Source organism: Acanthochromis polyacanthus, chromosome 18, assembly GCF_021347895.1.
Source record: "Acanthochromis polyacanthus isolate Apoly-LR-REF ecotype Palm Island chromosome 18, KAUST_Apoly_ChrSc, whole genome shotgun sequence".
Lineage (NCBI taxonomy): Eukaryota > Metazoa > Chordata > Actinopteri > Pomacentridae > Acanthochromis > Acanthochromis polyacanthus.
Genome location: NC_067130.1, coordinates 18,023,423 through 18,041,561, shown reverse-complemented (window position 1 = coordinate 18,041,561; position 18,139 = coordinate 18,023,423). Strand labels below are relative to the sequence as shown.

At 39.3% G+C, this 18,139-nt stretch overlaps 1 protein-coding gene across 2 annotated transcripts in view; it reads right to left on the bottom strand.

Moving 5' to 3' along the window:
- The window catches only part of ap3b1a (adaptor related protein complex 3 subunit beta 1a), a 74,232-nt gene extending 59,283 nt beyond the window's left edge, over positions 1-14,949 (bottom strand). Inside the window, exons 1-5 of one of the 2 annotated variants that reach the window (XM_022209005.2) lie at positions 14,655-14,949; positions 4,898-4,973; positions 4,709-4,783; positions 1,766-1,861; positions 615-775 (exon numbers count right to left, since the gene is read on the bottom strand). In XM_022209005.2, coding sequence (XP_022064697.2) covers positions 615-775; positions 1,766-1,861; positions 4,709-4,783; positions 4,898-4,973; positions 14,655-14,782 — 536 coding nt within the window. In that variant the 5' untranslated portion in view covers positions 14,783-14,949. Of the gene's footprint in view, positions 1-614; positions 776-1,765; positions 1,862-4,708; positions 4,784-4,897; positions 4,974-6,083; positions 6,741-14,654 lie in introns of those variants that run through there. The other variant, XM_022209004.2, reaches the window with a different exon arrangement.
- Positions 14,950-18,139: the final 3,190 nt, after the last annotated feature.

Here is an 18,139-nt window from a genome sequence, read left to right as displayed (position 1 = left end):
CTTTATTCACCAAAACTCTACACTTGATACCTTTTTAACATAACAAAATGCTGTTCAACTAGGCTGAATGAGATGGCTAACAACAAGATGGCACCGTGATTAACAGGGGAGGTAGCAAAAAATTTCAGCTGGAATCTGCAAAAAAAACATAAAAAAACAAAAGCATCGACAGTAAAAAGTAATGAAACCGTTTTGAAAATTCTGAATTAATGTTTTTTTTTTTAATTGACACCAATAAAGCGCATACATTTCCTAAATAAAATGGTGTACCATAAATAAAATGCTAACCTGTCCCTCCTCTTGTGAAGAACTATCATCTGGCATCAACCATTAAATCAAACATCCAACTGCTCCATTCAGGTCAGATTTACTACTTTGTTCATACTTAAAGCGCTTGTTCATATTTGATTCATGCTGATCTTAGAAAAACTCAGTTGGCGAAAGTAAGATAAGTGCAGGGCAGAGCCCTTATATCAACATTACCCAACATTTACCACCTCATTCCTGAGTTCACTGCGCAGGAATGAGGTGGTAACAGGAGCCAAAGCCAACCAGTGATGTGGATTTATTGGAGTGATATTAGCAGCTTGTGCTGCAGTCTTGAGGAACTGTACCTGTAGAGCTTTTGGATAGCATGGGCAGAAGTCTTCCTAACATACGGAGAGAGGTCAGCTGCAGCCTCCTTGATGGCCAGCATCATGATGGGGACGATGATGGGCACACGGATGCTGGACAAAACCCTCAGCGCGCTCGCTCGGATGAACTGGTTTGGGTCCTGCCACAGAAAGAGCGTTTATGTGTGAAGAAAAGCTTTGTACGGGGACAAAAAAAACAACACATCCAAGTCACTCCATTTAAAACCAGAAACTGTAAAAATAGAAAGAATTGTCAGATTTTAAACCTTCCAATAGTCCTTGAGGTACATGTCTCAGACATGCCATTCCCTCAGGAAACTGAATCAATCTGAGCTTGAAATTGTAATTTTTCCATCAGTATCACTCAACATGTCTAATTCAATAATACGATCAAAACGCAGTGCTGGCTCTAACCAGATTTTGGGAAAAAAACAAAAATTCTCTGCTCCTTGGCACAACCAGAAAGCCATTACTGACTTAACAGTCACATGACAGAAATTCAGAAACCTTTTGGATGAACTGCAAGGTGTGTTTACACTCACAAATGTATGGAAAAAAATATATATATAAGTTATCTATAGCATGTAGAGCCACCACATCATTCCAGTGTTGGTAACATCTGTGGGCACTTGGAATAACATTGTGCATGTTAATTGCATTTTTTTTTGTGCAACAAGAAATTATAGAAATTCAACTTTCAGTTTAAATTTTTTGTGTCATTCTGCACAAAAGGTGTTTTTGAGTTTTCTCTCTCATCTTCTAGCCATGATTGTGAAGTGTCCATAGCGCAGCAGACATTTCTACTGCAGAGAAAAATTAGACCACAGTAAGTACAAATGTGACAGGACCATAAAATGCTGACAAACTGCTTTGGAATCAGAGGGCTACTAAAGACTCCAGCTTCTGAAACAATGAACAGCAGAGATTGTGTGCCATGACAACAATAATGCAGCAAAATTAACATCAAACAAGGTTTCACAGCATTCACTAAAAATTATGAATAAAATTATCAGAATATCAGTACCGTCTGCCTACATAGATTCTCAGTTTATATTCTAGAAAGCTTTTTTTCCCCCAACCATTTCGGTAAAAAGGAACAGTAAGACAGATTCAAAGGGTATAAAAGTTACCTTAAGGGCCCGCTGGAAGGTGCTGATAGATAGCAAGGCCAAGTCCTGCTGCTCCTCTGCATACCTCACCAGGTAAACGTACACAAGCTTCTTAAGCTGCAAAATACAATAACAGCAAACAGCAAGAAATGTAAACAGCTGCAAACGGACATTTATGCAACACGTGGAAGTAAAACAAGTAGACAGGAGCTATAAAATACCAAAATGCAACCAACAAGTGAAATCTTTCTTTAGTTTAGTTTTTCTGCATTGAAGTTTGAGTTTATTATTTCAAGGGGTTGGGAAAAATTGTACAGGATGGAAAGTTTTCCTGTCTTCATCTCACAAGCAGCAGATTTGATCCAGTGTTGTTTCAGGCCATGGAGAGAGGTTTTACATTTTATTTTTGCCCCCTCCAGAAATTGGCTTTGAATTATTCGCAGCCCCAGCATGTGCTCCGACATCCACGCCTCTTCTTTTCTTGCAGGAAAGCCTGAGATAATATTTGTCTTGCTTCCTGACGAGTTTAACTGGAGGTCAAAGGTAGCTCCTCTGCTGATTCACATCAGCTATTCAGAAAGAGAGAAGAATAAATGGACCTGATTCTGCCTATAAGACTGTGGATTTATGTATAATGGAACTGGGAGAAGGGGGTTATGAAAAACGATGATTTACTCAAGGAACTATTTCTAATTTCATTTATGAGGTGATTGAAGCTTGAGGTCAGGAGTAAGGTTACATTTTAGGTACAATCACCAAGAGCTTTAGCCAGTAATCAGTGCCATGCTTTCTAATGCGGCCAGTATTGACCTGCAGCCGTGCACCACAGTTCTCAATCATCGTTCTGGTCATTACTGCTGGAATTAATGGCATTACTCACTATAAAAAGGAGACACAACCCATCTGCCCTCAAGGATCTGGTTTCTATGACCACAAAGCACACGACTGACTTCATTTTAAACTGTTAAGTAGGTGATTAAGGGCAGTACAAGTGAAACTTGCCCTGCATCAAATGGGATTTTATGTCATTCTTGTCACCATTTGAAAATAAACTGTCAGGCATACACAAATTCATGTAAGGTATGGAGTGTTAAACTGAAGAGCAGAAACGATTAAAGAAAATAAAGAGCACCGGTATCAAATCACGCAACGCTGTCAATGAACTGCATGTTCCTGTGCCGTTATGTTCTAATTAGAGGGGATCAGCGGCAGCTCGAGGTGACAAGCAGAGAAGGGGTGAGGGCGGGAGCAAAAGAAGAGACCATTTTTAGCGAGATGTACTGTAGGTGAGCGGAGTGTGGAGGAGCTAGGGGAAAGGAAGGACAGAGAGAGAGAAAACATAGACCGAGACCTCACACTACCTTAGCAGCTGGTGTGTATGAGACAGGAGAGAGAAGATGTGACTGTGGGCTCTCCTCTCTCAATTACATCCACCCACCTGCTCCCCTACCCTGCCATGAGCTGCTTCGGCTGCATGCCTTGCACACAGCGGCCGGCCTCAGGCCCCCCGCTCACATGCTGCCCCTCACACTACCTGATTATTCTGCTGCTGCTAATCAATATTCACAGGTTCTGGGCATGGGAGCCCCTCTCGAGCTGTTGCTTAGTGTTTGGTCATTCGCTGGAATAGGCTGTGCACAAGTCTGTCCTGGCTCACACATTTCAGCATTTAGCAGAGTTTTGATGCAAGCTCACAGTGCCTTACAGTACTGTAATGCTGCTGCAGCACCGGTTTATCACAAAGCTACCTGTGCTGCTATTGATTGATGAGGAAAAATAAACAAAAACGAGTCAAGTCAAGCCACCGTTATCTATATAGCACATTTAAAGGTAAAGTACTTGTTGTTCAGTGTAAAAAATAAGTAATATTATTTTCATGGATTTATCTTACAAGTATAAATATTGAGGTTAACACCAGACAATTGGCTTTATCAGAGAAGAATGCTGTACAAATGTAAAGAAAGAACACCACTTTGCATCCCCTGCATGACCTACTAATCAGACAATCAACATCACTGCGGTAAGCACGGCTACAGACAGTCATTCCTGACCACTGTAATAATAAACACCGACTCCCATCTGTACAAGAAAAAAAGACATACCTTCTGAGGTACTGTGGGTAAGTCTGTGTTGGTGAGAATAAAAGTTTACAAACACTTGTAAACATCAAATAACGCCATGCTACTAAAAAAAAAAAAGATTAACACAGCTTCCTCCATCACCAACTGATGATACAAACTGCTGTAGGTATATTTTTGATCATGCATATTTCCATTTCTAAAAGATCAATAACAAATTTATGAAATAACTAAAATGTACAACTGTTTGTTTTTGTGACAAACCCTTTCAATCATTCCATCACAGAAAATTAAGAGTTATAGAAGTCAGTTGTAACTCAAGACTGCTATGATAAACAAGTGTAAGTAAACTTTGGTGATTACATCATCAGACTAGTGGCCATACATCTTGGACACCCGGGTCAAGAGAAAGGCAGAGCTGTCAACTGATCACCACCTGGTGGTAGGTTGGATCAGATGACAGGGGCAGATCTGGTGAACCCAAACATGTAGAGGTAAGTTGAGGCATCTATGGTCCCTGTGGGCCATGTTTAAAATCTCCCTTGCAGAGGCTGGTGTTAGTAAAGGTTACCCTGAGATGACTTAAGTTGTGATTTGGTGCTCTATAAGTAACGTCAAATTGATTTGAATTATTCTACTTTATACAGAACAGAGGCATAAACTTAAGAAACTCAAACCTGATCACGGAAAAGCTTGAACATGAAGCCAATCCACATGATCACACCGCTGTTCTATAACAGGAAGTTTCCTCTCCAACATCACACTTAATGAACCCACATGATGTGTTGCATGAAAACTAAATGAATCAGAAGAGCCCACAGCTGTGAGTAAGGATGACAGCATTAGGGATGAAGTTTTACTGAGTTATTTCTCAACAGTGCCATACCTCGATGTTTTTACTCGCAACATTCTTCACAACTGCAGGAAACAACTCGGATGCATTTTTCCCTTTGGCAATGAGCTGGAAAAAAAAAAATCAAATAATAAAACTATATTGTCACCAACATCAGACTCAGCTGTAGAATGAATGCACACACAAACAGACGAGTTTTGTGATTTCTTAAAATGCACTCACCCCAACAATCCTCTTCATGGCCTCCAGTTTGAGCGACTCCTTGCTGCTCTCCAACATCTCTTTAAGATCTTCATTCCTGCAGAGAGAAAACAATCTTGGTCTTATTGGGATCAACATTAGAGAAGGCAAGCACTGCTGAGGTGACCAATCAGATTCAGATGTTGACCTATGGTGCTGTGAAAGTTCTGTGTATAAGACACCTGTGTGAGCTTCATACGTGCAAACTGACAATGTAGCCAACCAGACAGCAAGAATGTTTTCCAAACCGACGCAACAGCAGCGGCATCACAACAATTTCTGCTAAAACTGCTGAGCAATCACATGATGCTCATTCCCTGGCTAATGCAAACACACAATGTCAGTCTAAAACTGCACAGGAAGATGTTTGTTTCATACGGATTCTGTGAAAGACAATAGGAAAATTGTCAACTTCATCTAGTCAAGTTCTAGCCTAGCCGCGCTAGACCCATGTTTCTGAAGGCACAAGGGTCTAGGAATATCCTGCAATATCCTAAACTTCACTCATTTAAACTAAACGATCAGAAATTAAACGAACTTTCTCGATGCCAACCACTGTAAGGAAGCAAAACATAACTCTCCATTGTGCTGAAAACAGACAGCAGCAGCTACTTTTCTTCTGTTTTCACATTATTCACTTTCTTAAAGAGAGGAAAAATGCTAAATAAGTGAAGCATTCATAAATTTTGTAGCTGCTATTTCTGACCACACAAAAGTGAAACAATTAACTCCATCAAAAGGTGTAGTTGCTGGCATATCTCAAGGCTTTTGGTTTTACTTTATCGCTGGTCCAGTGGACTAAAATTCAAAGTCACCAGTGTAGTACATTTTTAAAAAAGAAGATAGCCAATTCAATTCCTAGTTTGTCTTAATCTTAATGCCTAACTATTTTCAGAGAAACTACCAAATTAAAAAAAGTTAGAAATCATTATAATAATGGATATATTGGCAGTATTTTTATGAGACGGTTTTACATTTTTTGTGTAAAAATCAACTTAAAGGAAAATAATCTACAATAATAACAACGACATTAAGTTGGCATACATTCTCAGGTTAAATACACACACGCACACAAAAAAAACCTCAAACACGATTTTAAAGTTTGCTATATCAACTATTAGGCATGAGACAGTTTTTGAAGATGCTATGGGTGATCTTACGACAGTACCCAGCCTTGTGTGCCTCCTTGGGGTTACTGCGGGTGTGTGTGAGGGCCTGTTCTTCCTGACTGAGCTCAGGCTTCAGAGTGAGCTGTAAGTTCTCAGCAGACACCATCGCTGTCCTCACGGCTCCCACCGCCTCCGAGCGCAGAGAGGAGAAGCCAACATCCATACCAGCTTCCTTCCACAGAAGTCCACAAAATACAGCAGTCCATTCAACAGCGAGCAGCTCCTGAGTGTTTGTGTGTGTGAGTGTGTGTGTGTCCACAAACACAGCTGACTGTATTTCCACAAACCGAAGACAGAACGAGAGATGTGGTAATTACTTTCCTTCGGGCTGTGTGCCTTGCTCTCTTGGCTTTATTTACAGTTGTCTTCTTGTCTTCTTCATATCTATTGAAGCTGTGGAAAAACAGCTCAGGCTCCACTGCCTTAGTGACTGTCATTCACTGCTCTCTTCCTCTTCTGTTGGGCAAAAAAGTCACAAGATGCCCTGTCAGCTCGCTAATGGCAAGTTATGCCTGAGAGTAGTGCCTGCTCACTGGGGTAAGACCTCCTTCTCTTCAGAAATTCTGCTCGTTAGGTCGTGTTTAAATTTTCCTCCTGTCTTCTCACACATGCAGTCTTCCCTATGGAAAGCCCACTATCTCACCTGCCGCCTAGCTGCATATGTGACTGTGTGTAACTGTGGTCACTTCCCTCTAAGGGAAAAAGGAGGGCCTTATCTAGACGGGTGGGTAAACAGTGAGCTACTTTTCATCACCGCCACTGCACAATAATCCACTTTAGCTTGACAAGCGTGCATACCCTTCCAAGTTTGGCTGACGAGGCCAACAGGACAGGCCTACATCAAAGATAACAGCGCCAAGCTGAATGTGAGGAAATACCCACGAAGACGTGACTGGAACAGAAGGATTTTGAAAGGGGACAAATGTGCCTCCTGCACTTTCCCCGGGAGTAAATGACTGACCTGAGGGCCACGTTTAGTCATGCCTACAGTCGAGTTCACAAGATGATGTCGTGTCTAAACTGTGTAACCCCCAAAACCTGTCGGCAGTTTGAATAGGCATGTTATCTTCACGCAAAAAAAAAAAAAAAAAAGGAAAAAAACAAAACACAAAATCCATTCATCAGAGCCACAGGGTGTAAAAACAAAAACAACTGTTGCATTTTCAGCACTACTGGAACAAATCCTGTGTGACGTGCACTTGCATCAGGTAAAATAACCAAAGATAAGTTTAAAATAGCTCAGAATACTTGATGGGAAACCACTTCATTCTACGTTTAATTGCAAAAAATAAACAATTTGTTGGAGATTCTGTTAAAAAAAAAAAAAAAACAGAAAAAAAGTGCAATCCTCAGCACATCTGAGTAGCCACGAGTGACTCAGCTGCCACCGATGGTCACAAGACATAAATTTAGCCACTTTCCAGCTGAAATGCAGAGCGTCTTTGCATAGAGATGACAATGAACAAGAGAGATTTGGAGAAAAATAGAAGATACTTTATCACTAAAATAAATGCAGCACAAAAACAAAATACAGAAGAGAAAGCTGTTGGAAGACTCATTCCTCATGGTGAAAATGTGCAAAATATTGTGAAAAGGTTTGTAGTGGTTATAAAAATGTAAATAGGCTTTGTTAAATAGGATGTGATGACCCCATTTTTTTTCCCATTTGGGCACTTGGAAAAATGCTGTAAATATTGATTCCAGGTTTTCTAATATTTGCAGGTAGTTTGTTGCGATTTAGAAACGGCTTAAAACAGTCCGACAGCTGTTAGCAGATTAGCGTTTATTATTTTAAATGTCAATAGGGAAGATGATATATGAACAGACAGTGAAAGATAAAATACTGAAACAGCTGAAATAAGACAAAATATGTCTTGACAGGAGAAATTATAGCTATTGAACATCGTTTAAAAATAAATCCACAAAAATGTTCTTTAATGTACTCACAACTGCAGCATATTCTGTGGTTGGTCATTTATTAAATGGGAATATAATGCTTAAATGCGGGTTTAATTCTGTCAGCATCATCTGTAACTATAGTTTCTTTTACATATATGATCCAGGTTAAGTTCAACTTGCTAACTCAAAACCTGAACACATCTAAAAGCTAAATATCTGCATCACATCTGGCTGATGAGGTTTACAAATCTTTTGTCCATCACTGCTGAGATTGATTATAATATAATACAGTCATGGCAGTTTGCTAATGAATATTTATCACAAAAGAGCCACATGTGTATCCATCTCATTCAATGCTGTGTAATATGTGCAGAAAGAACACATTTCAGAATATGGTTTGTCATTATTCCAGTGTGATTTCCGGTAAGTTTGATTACAGATCCTGCGGTCTAAAAACACATTTTTGTACATTATTATACAATGTTTATACTTCTAGAGTTGCTTTTTTTTTTTTTACTTTCTGCTTTTCCTGTACATCACTTTCAGACTTTGTGCAGACTGACTGGTCAGTCTGAAGTTGGAAATGATTCTATTTCAGGTTTTGAAGGCATAAAAAGCTGAAGGACTGTAGAGGTTAGTGTCTCCAAGTGGCCATCGGCCTCACCAACAAGTACTGCATGCTGTAACACACTGCCAATAGAGGGAATGGATTTATAAGGCTTCCCAGAACTGTTTGTCTATTAATTTCAGTAAAATAAAATTCCATCTTCAGCATTTTTCTGCCTGACAACGACAGCAACTCATTATCAATCACTGTCATTCACAGCAGTCAAAGTGCCAGAGGGAGCAGAGATGTTTAGTTTAGTTAACGTGTATCTGACATAAAATATCACTGCCTCAACTAATGTTCACTGTTTTTAGGTTTTTATTGCTCAGGATTCATTGTTCAGTTCTTGTGGAGCAACATTTGATTACTTGGAGGGATATCAGTACAACAGAATAACTCCATGAGTCCCAGTTAGCACGGTTAGCTCACTGTCTGTCATGCCTTTTTATAGGTGTGAGATATGCCTCTGTAGCACAATACAAGGACTTCATACAGGGCACAGAGGACCAATGTGGTCTGAACATTTCACTACATTCCTCCAGTGCGTTCAGATATGCAGTCACATTTTCCTGAACAAATCCCCCAAAAAAACAAAAAACAGTTGTGTGACTCAGTTTAAATCAAGCTATCAAAGTGAAATGAAATAAATAGCTCAGTTTGGTTGTCTGTGCACAGTCTCTCACAAAACACTCTCAACAAGTATCACATAGATGGATATGGCCTAGTAGTCATCATTTGTAGATTTACTTCTTCCCTAAACGTCGACACTCGCCCACTGAATTAAAAGCTGCCACTGAACATTCATTCTTGACACTGTAAAGAGCAACTTTAAGTATTCAATTAACAGGAGCAGCAGCAACATCTGAGAAAAAGTATGTTTACAAGAACATAAAACTTTCAATAAAGTGAAAATGAAAATGTGACATCAAAATACTGGAACTTAGAAAAGGAGTAAGTCACACTGTGCTTATAAAAAACTGAAGGAAAATAAGCGCAGCCTATCCACTTTTGGTTCCATCACACATGCCAAGACACATGGGAAAATGTGCAAGTTCTTGTTAAACAATCTGGATCCACCTTTGTAACGGCATGCCAGAGGGAAGGTTTGAGACGGCATGACAAGACTACAGTATGGGTGAGCAGTCAGAACAGAAAGGGATCTTAAATATGTCAAATTAAAAAGATAACAAGAAAAAAAAACGCCAAAACTACACAATTTATCAGAGCCAGAAACTGTAAAAACAGAAGTGGGGGTCAGATTTTTTTAAACATCAACGGTTCTTGAGCTAATCATGTGTGACGTGTGGTTCTGTCCAGAAAATTAACCAAATCTACATTTACATTCATGCTATTTTATCAAAATATGTACATTTTACATGTCTGATTAAAAAAATGCAATAGATCTACACAAAAAAAAATAATCAGGAGAATATGGAAACAAGTTAAAAATGGAAGTAGTTAAATATCTATAGTATGTGGAGGTCATGATTTTTTTGCAATACTGGTATCGTTTGTGGGCACTTGAGAAAATGTTGTACATACGGAGTGCATGTCTTCAATTTTTTGTAAAGTAAATAATTAAAACAAATTCAACTCTTATCTAACTAGTGCCAGATCCCGACAACAATCCATAACTATTTAACATGCACCAAAACCACTTCTTGTTAAACCCTGAATCAAGAGTTCAAACTCTAAAACACCATCAGTACAGCGTAAAACCTTTAAAAAAAACAAACAAAAAAACCCCTAAAAAAACCTCTATTCTTTTGCTTGTTATTCAGCCTGTTTCAATATTTCTTGGTCGAAATGACAGCTTTCAACAAGAGCAACTTTCTCTGAACTAAACTATCATTAACAAACAGGTCAACATAGACCTCACTAGTAACCCAAACTCAACTGAAAGAAAGAAAGTTTGAATGAAATCCAATAATGTGACTCAAATAATAATGTATCATTTTAGAAATCTATCTAACCAAACCACTCAGCCACAGTGAAACATCTCTTTGGTCACAGATTATAAATTAGTCACATGCTTCCATGCTTTGCCTTGTATAGAGCTATTTGGCTAAAGAACAAGGCCTTTAAGTAAACAGAATATTACAGGAATGTTGCGTTTTTCCTCACATGCAGCAAATATTCAGTGACTCCAAACAACAAAATCCAAACTTGATTAATTTTTTGCAGGCCTGGCTCTAACATGCCCTTTCAATTTGAACTTTATCTTACAAATATGTAACCTATATATATATATATATATATATATATATACACACACTACACAAGTTGAGGAGGACATGACTTGTGTGCAACCAACACTAATATCAGATACAGATCCTTGCACTGGCCCAACATGCAGCTATTAGGATGCACAGATTTGTGCGTTGTGAATTGTGTCAGACAGACATGTTTGCACATAGTCAGAAGCATCACTCACGCTCATGTATTTTCTCTCTGGTGTCTCAGCTCGGCCTAGTGGTGGCCAAACATAAGACCTCGCCTCCCCTAACTGACGGTCATGTGAGACAGCTAAAAGGTTCATTTCAGCATAGTAAGCAACATTTAAGACTAAACTGGCACAAATGACTCCTTATCAGTGATAGAAAAAACATTACATCAAAGCAGAAGAAAGCTTTTCACAAAAAAATGGTAAAAACCAAAGTGTAAAACAATGTAAAGGTATGCTATATTTGTTACTGGAACGACTACACATTATTTAGACTGAGTGCTGAAGAACTAAGGAAGCAGCTCAAATTTGAAAGTGTGAGTGTCGTGCAGACCTGAAAATCAAATACAGTGTGTACCTTCATTCAGAGAACATTAAACCAAAGCAGTTCGGATGCATAACCATGGATTTTGCAAGAAATTACAAAAAGCAAAGGATGGCTACACTGATGATTGGCTGCCCTCTAGTGGCAAGAGATGAAAATCAAACCCCATGATCAGACCAGCTGAGCTGACAGCTTAGTTTCAGTTTCACCACACTGAAATGCCGATTAAACATGGTGGTTTTCCAACTAAGCAACCTCTTCTCTACAGGTTTTCTCCGCTTTAAAAGTTCCTCTTAAATAACACAACGTTTAAGAAATTGATTTGGTGTACGAGGACAAAAGGTTTTTTCATGTTTTAACAAATTCCAGTACCTCAGATTCATGGACTGGAGCTTAATGTGAACACTCCATGTGTTTCAGGTTCATATTTATTACATTGGTGCTCTTAAATCTGAAAAAGTCTGACACAAACCTCAAGCTCCAGACCAAACACATGGGCAACACACTGTAAGAATTAAAATCGTCCCTTTCTCTTACAATTTTGAGTGCTTTCATCACCACTTTACTCACATAACACTGTACTCAGATTTATAATAATTCAGTCATGTAAAAGCAGTGAGAGGGAATTTGTGCTAAAGTTACTGTTCAACCTTCTAATGGCCAACAATCACCAGTAGGTGCGAAAGGAATGTTTTCCTTTTTAAAAATTGCAAAATTTCTCCACCTATCAAACCAAGCCACTGTAAGAACAAAAAAAATAAGGGATTTTAGGTTTTTCAACTTTCCCATGTCTGTGAATATATCATGGATGATGTTTAGTTTAATCAGGAAACGTAACCAAAGAATCAACAAAAACAAAATGTCTGTACTAAACAGACGCTGTAGCCCCGATGACAGACCATTGTTGACTCGGCTGCAATGAACAGTCACATGACAAAAATTCAGGGACTTGTAGGTGAAGTGTTTACACTAGCAGGGAGGAGATGACGAGTGAAACTGAGAGGAAAATCAAACAAATGTATAGCCACAAAGATGTAGAATGAAAACGTGTTTCTAGAGCTGATGTGCAGGGTAGTGTGAAAAGTGCCTCGTTTGTACAGGCTGTAAAAATGCAAATAGTCCCAGTCAAATGTCTATATACTGCATGTGGAGAACCATTGTTTCCTGGAATGGCAACACTTGTGAGCACTTGAAAAATATTGAATATCCATAGACCACTTAATCCTCATTAGGGTCATGGGGGACTGGAGTCTATCTCAGCTGACTAAGGGCAAAGGTAGGATACGCTGGACAGGTCACCAGTCTATCACAGAGCGACGTATACAGACAAACAATCACACTCACATTCACACCTACAGACAATTTAGAGTCATCAATTAACCTCAGCATGTTTTTGGACTGTGGGAGGAAGCCGGAGTATCTGGAGCAAACCCACGCATGCACAGGGAGAACATGCACACTCCACACAAAAGTAAAAATATGACAGGAGCAAAGAATTCTCAAAAACTGCTTGATGTTCAGAGGATTAAAAGAGGAAAGTGTCCTCATTTAAGCTCAGATAATAAAGCATGCTGCAGTCAGTCCAGTCCACCTGCAGGTTTAGAGATACGTTACTGCTGCCCAGTTACACATGATACAATAATAATACATTTACAATGATCAATGAAGAAAGATATCCCATCAGTTTTTACTGCAAGTTGCTTTCAATAATTTTGGATCAGAGTGTCCTGAAAAGCTAAGAGTAAGACTATGCAACACTTTCTTCTAAACAGTAAGAAGCTCAACCACTGACAAAAGCACACAGTTCACCGTTGGGCTACTTTGCATCATCAGGCCACTTTCTGTGTACTTTTTCTGGCTTAATAGAAATGTGGAGTTCATACAGTTTGAAGCTGCTGTGTTATTTTTGCTGACTCTCAGAGTAAAAAATCCCCACTGTAAGCTTTATATGAAGCACTCTGTGAGATGATTACCGCCTTATTGAACCAGTTAAAGATCTGTTTACTGGTGCTGATCAAGAAGGTTAATCATTCTTTGTTGCTCCAACTAAATCAGACCTTTCCCACCCGATTTCCTGAAGTGTACTACTACTGTTGCTGCACACGCATGAGGCTTGATAATAGAATAATCGTTTAAGTTGGTTTTTCGAGCAAAAATGTTAACGTTTGCTAGTTTTAACATTACCTTTGACTTCTGGAAATGTATAATGACAAAATTAACCCAGAGGTGCAAAACAAAAGGCAAAAAATTACTTAAATCATATTTACAGATTGCTAAAAGATGCAAAGCCATCCAGAGGGAAAAAAGGGGGGGGGGGGACTGCACGACTTGAAATGATCACAGTAACATGCACAACAACCCAAAAGAGTGACAAAATGACAACAAGGACATACAATATTACTATCAAAAGACACAAAAATACAAAGACACAAAATTACTGCAAAAAGAGTAAAAAAAAACTATAGAGACCTAAAACACCTGCAAAAAGTCACAACATGACTGCACAGAGACAAAAAGGAACACTACAAGGTTCAAAATGAACAAAAAGAGACACAAAACGACTGCAAAAAACCGAAAAGAACCACAATAACATTTAAGAATGACTCCAAACAACATAACGACAAAAAAAACACATTTATAAAGCACTGAAAGATGCCAAACCACCACAATAAATAACAACACAACTCCACAGAGATGGAAACAAACACAAAATGACAACAAGAAGACACACAAGAACAACAAAAGTGCCACCAATATTCAAAAGACCACAACAACTTCTTAAAAGTGACTGCAAACAGACAAAAAACAACTGCAATGGGAGACATGAGGACTACAACAGATTCAAAATGACCACAAAAAGACCTTTGAAAAGTGACACAACCACTGCAAAGTGACAAAAAACTGAAGAAGATGACCATACTGGGATGAAAAACACCCTCAATTCACTTGTTGTCATTTTGTGTGTCCACCTGGGGTCTTTCTTCTATGCAGAAGGGATGATGGGCCTTTGACATGTGTGTTTCCAGGGTAGCATTTCCTCATAATCTGTCCCTGCCTGAATGCAGGGGCTTCATCCCAGCTAGCAGAAACCAGCAGCTATCTGAGAGGCCCTGAAGTCACGTATAATAACTAAGAGAGCAGCTCAGCAGCTTCAGCTAACAGCCCTTCGCCATCAGTGTGTTGATGCTAGCCTCTCCTCAGCAGCACCGAGCCACGTTAAGTTCAACCAAACCGTCTAACGTCACTATGAATCACTCAAACTGTTGGTTGAAGGAACACATGCGGAGCTAACTTACTTTTTAAAGTCGGCGCTGAAGAGTCCGAAGGCGGCTCCGGAGCTGGAGGAGGTCGGGGTGCTCTCCTGCCCCGCTTCCACCGCAGTCTCCGCTCCTCCTTGGTCGTTATACAGGGCTGCCGTCGACATGCTGAGCTTCTAAACAAGCGACAGACAAGAAAACTTCCTCTGCTTCTCTTTCGAGCTACAAACTGCTCATAAATTTGACGAGACGGGAAAGTAGTGCGGCGTTTAAAGTTGCAGCAGAGATAAACTTCTTCCAGATTTCACCAACTTTTTACACGCAGTAGCGGAAGTGTGAGTTGGACAAGTTGGAGTCACATGACAGCCTTAGCTGAAGGGCCGCATAGATCTAGGACGACTAGAAGAGACTCTGCTCAGCTTCTAGATCTACAAATCATGAACTGAAACCTCAAGACAACTCGATGAAAAGTAAACATTTTATTTACACAGGAAATATTTAGAGATAAAATGCAAGACTAAAATTCTGAGATCAAAATAACTGAATTAAAAGTAAAAACAAATAAATTAAAAGAAGAAGAAAAGGCTTTCCCAATCAAAATAAGAGATCACATGTATAAAATTGGCCAGTAAAAACTATGTGAAGAGTCAAAATATAAAGAAAGTTTTTTTAAACAAAGGAAAAAAATAAAGAAATATGACAAAAAAGTGAACCTTTTGACCAAGTAAAAACTGTGAAGCAAATAAAATAAAGAGACAAAAATATCACACAAAAAAAGGACAAGGTACGTTTTATCCGTTTGTTTCCTGGCTATAAAAGACACAAGCAGAAACAAAAAATCAAGCCGTTTTTTCGTTTTTTCGTTTTGAGCAAAAAACAAAAAAACAGGAAACGGTTCGTTTTTTCGTTTTTTCGTTTTCACCCCCAAAATGAAAATACGACTCAATATTCCGTTTCATTGATGGGCGGGGCTTGGGACCCTGCCAGTGCACAATCAAGCTCCTGCCCATCACAATAAAGCTCTTGCGCTGGCATTCATAGACAGACTGACTTTCATTGTATTGCCTGCCCCCACTGCACTTCCCTAACTCTAAATCAAAGCAAGTCGTGTACACAGTAATGACAGTCATAACCAGTGGTGTAGTCTCGTTTTTTCTACTGGGTATACTCCAACCTCATAAACCAAAGCCAGGTCAGGTTCTCATATATGTGCGCGTGCACTCACATGTCCACGCGCGCGCGCGCACACACACACACACACACACACACACACACACACACACACACACACACACACACAGCAGCAGCAGCAGCTCCTTTATTTCAAACAACCAATTAGATACTTACAGACATTATAGCGTCAGCAGCGCCTCCTCCTGCCATCAGGTAGAGCTGATGTTTCCTCTTCATCAGGTAGAGCTGATGTTTCCTCTTCATCAGGTAGAGCTGATGTTTCCTCTTCATCAGGTAGAGCTGATGTTTCCTCTTCATCAGGTAGAGCTGATGTTTCCTCTCCATCAGGTAGACCTGATCTTTCCTCTTCATCAGGCTCCCTTTCCTAAACTTTAACCTTAGCTCCAGCTGTAGTGTTCCCTAAAGTGGCAGTATTCACAGGACAAGCAACAGGCTTATTAAAACACTGAAATAGTTTCATTTAGCTTTGCTTTCTTTTTCTTATTTTTTCTCCACTGACTGATGTTGGGTCATTAGAAGTTCTAGACTCATGTCCCTCTTCTGCTAAGCCAGGGGTATTCAGCTAAAATTCAGAGAGGTCCAGTCAGCAAAGGTCCAGAACATCATAATGTCTAACTTGAGTTACTGTGATATATGCTGATGTAACCTGGTAGTTTTATTAGAGTCTGCCTGTAATCAAAAACTGACCGTCAAATAAATTCAGTACGGTTCAAAAACATTTTGACATTTATTAATAAATAACTTATATGTAACTGTATATCTTAAAATAAAGTGCAGAACTTAAAAAAAGCATGACTGAACAACCTGAATCAACTTCTATACATCTTTTATAATACCTAAATCTCATAAATGTAAACATTTGAACACTTTTACATTTTTGTCTCATATCACTCCCCTAATATCTCTGCAGCTTAATGGGAGAGCTGAGCTGCTGCTTGTTTGAGCCGTTCTCAAAACATATTTTGATTATGTTCATAGTTGAGAAAGCTGCCTTACAGCTGTATGTTGAGCCAAACATGGTCAGCATGTGACCACAGTCTGTCCTCTAGATGTATGTAATTGACTCATTTTGTATATTTGCTCTGTTACAAAAACAGGTATTCTTGCTTTTGTTTATTATTTCAACCAAACTTTTTTGCACAAAAAATAAATGAACAAAACTCTGCACATGAACCCACAGAACCAGAACAGAAACAGAACCAGACTCAGTATTCAAACAGTATAAATGTCCTCAGAGCAGGCTGACATTCAGAAAAATCAGATGGCTGAGCTTGGATGGGCTGATACATTTCTTCTTTCAGTGAATATCTGCTGTGTTTCTGAGAAGATTCTCTCAGATGGAAGAAGTTGTCTCTCCTCCATCACCTTCACCAGGTGGGGCAGACTGAGGCCTTGTCCTGCTCCAGCTCAGTGGGTCGTCTGCTGGTTGGATGAGGGCTTCCTCTAGATATGATCCTCCATTACCACATCAGCTGTAGGATTTCTCCTGAATCATCTCCTGTAGCTCTTCCATCAAAGAGCCTCCACACAGCAGAAGTTTGAGGTTCCTCCTCCACTTTGTCCTCTAATGGTGGAGGTGTCAGACTGCTGCTCTTATTCTCTGAAGTTTCTCATCAACAGCTCTGTTGTCACTGAAGGCAAGCTTCTTTAATCTAGGATCCAGTAACATGTTTTCTGCTAGGACAGTGTTAAACTCCATACTCCATTAAATACGTTAGGAGTCGGCTCTTCAGATTTACTACAAAGCATCGGCTCTGAGAGTCGTATCTTTTGTGCCTTATACATCTCTAGAGGACAGACTGTGGTCACATGCTGACCATGTTTGGCTCAGCAAACAGCTGTAAGGCAGCTTTCTCAACTATGAACATAATCAAAATATGTTTTGAGAACGACTCAAACAAGCAGCAGCTCAGCTCTCCCATTAAGCTGCAGAGATATTAGGGGAGTGATATGAGACAGACAAAAATGTAAAAGTGTTCAAATGTTTACATTTATGAGATTTATGTATTGTTAAAGATGTATAGAAGTTGATTCAGGTTGTTCAGTCATGCTTTTTTAAGTTCTGCACTTTATTCTAAGATATACAGTTACATATAAATTATTTATTAATAAATGTCAAAATGTTTTTGAACCGTACTGAATTTATTTGACGGTCAGTTTTTGATTACAGGCAGACTCTAATAAAACTACCAGGTTACATCAGCATATATCACAGTAACTCAAGTTAGACATTATGATGTTCTGGACCTTTGCTGACTGGACCTCTCTGAATTTTAGCTGAATACCCCTGGCTTAGAAGAAGAGGGACATGAGTCTAGAACTTCTAATGA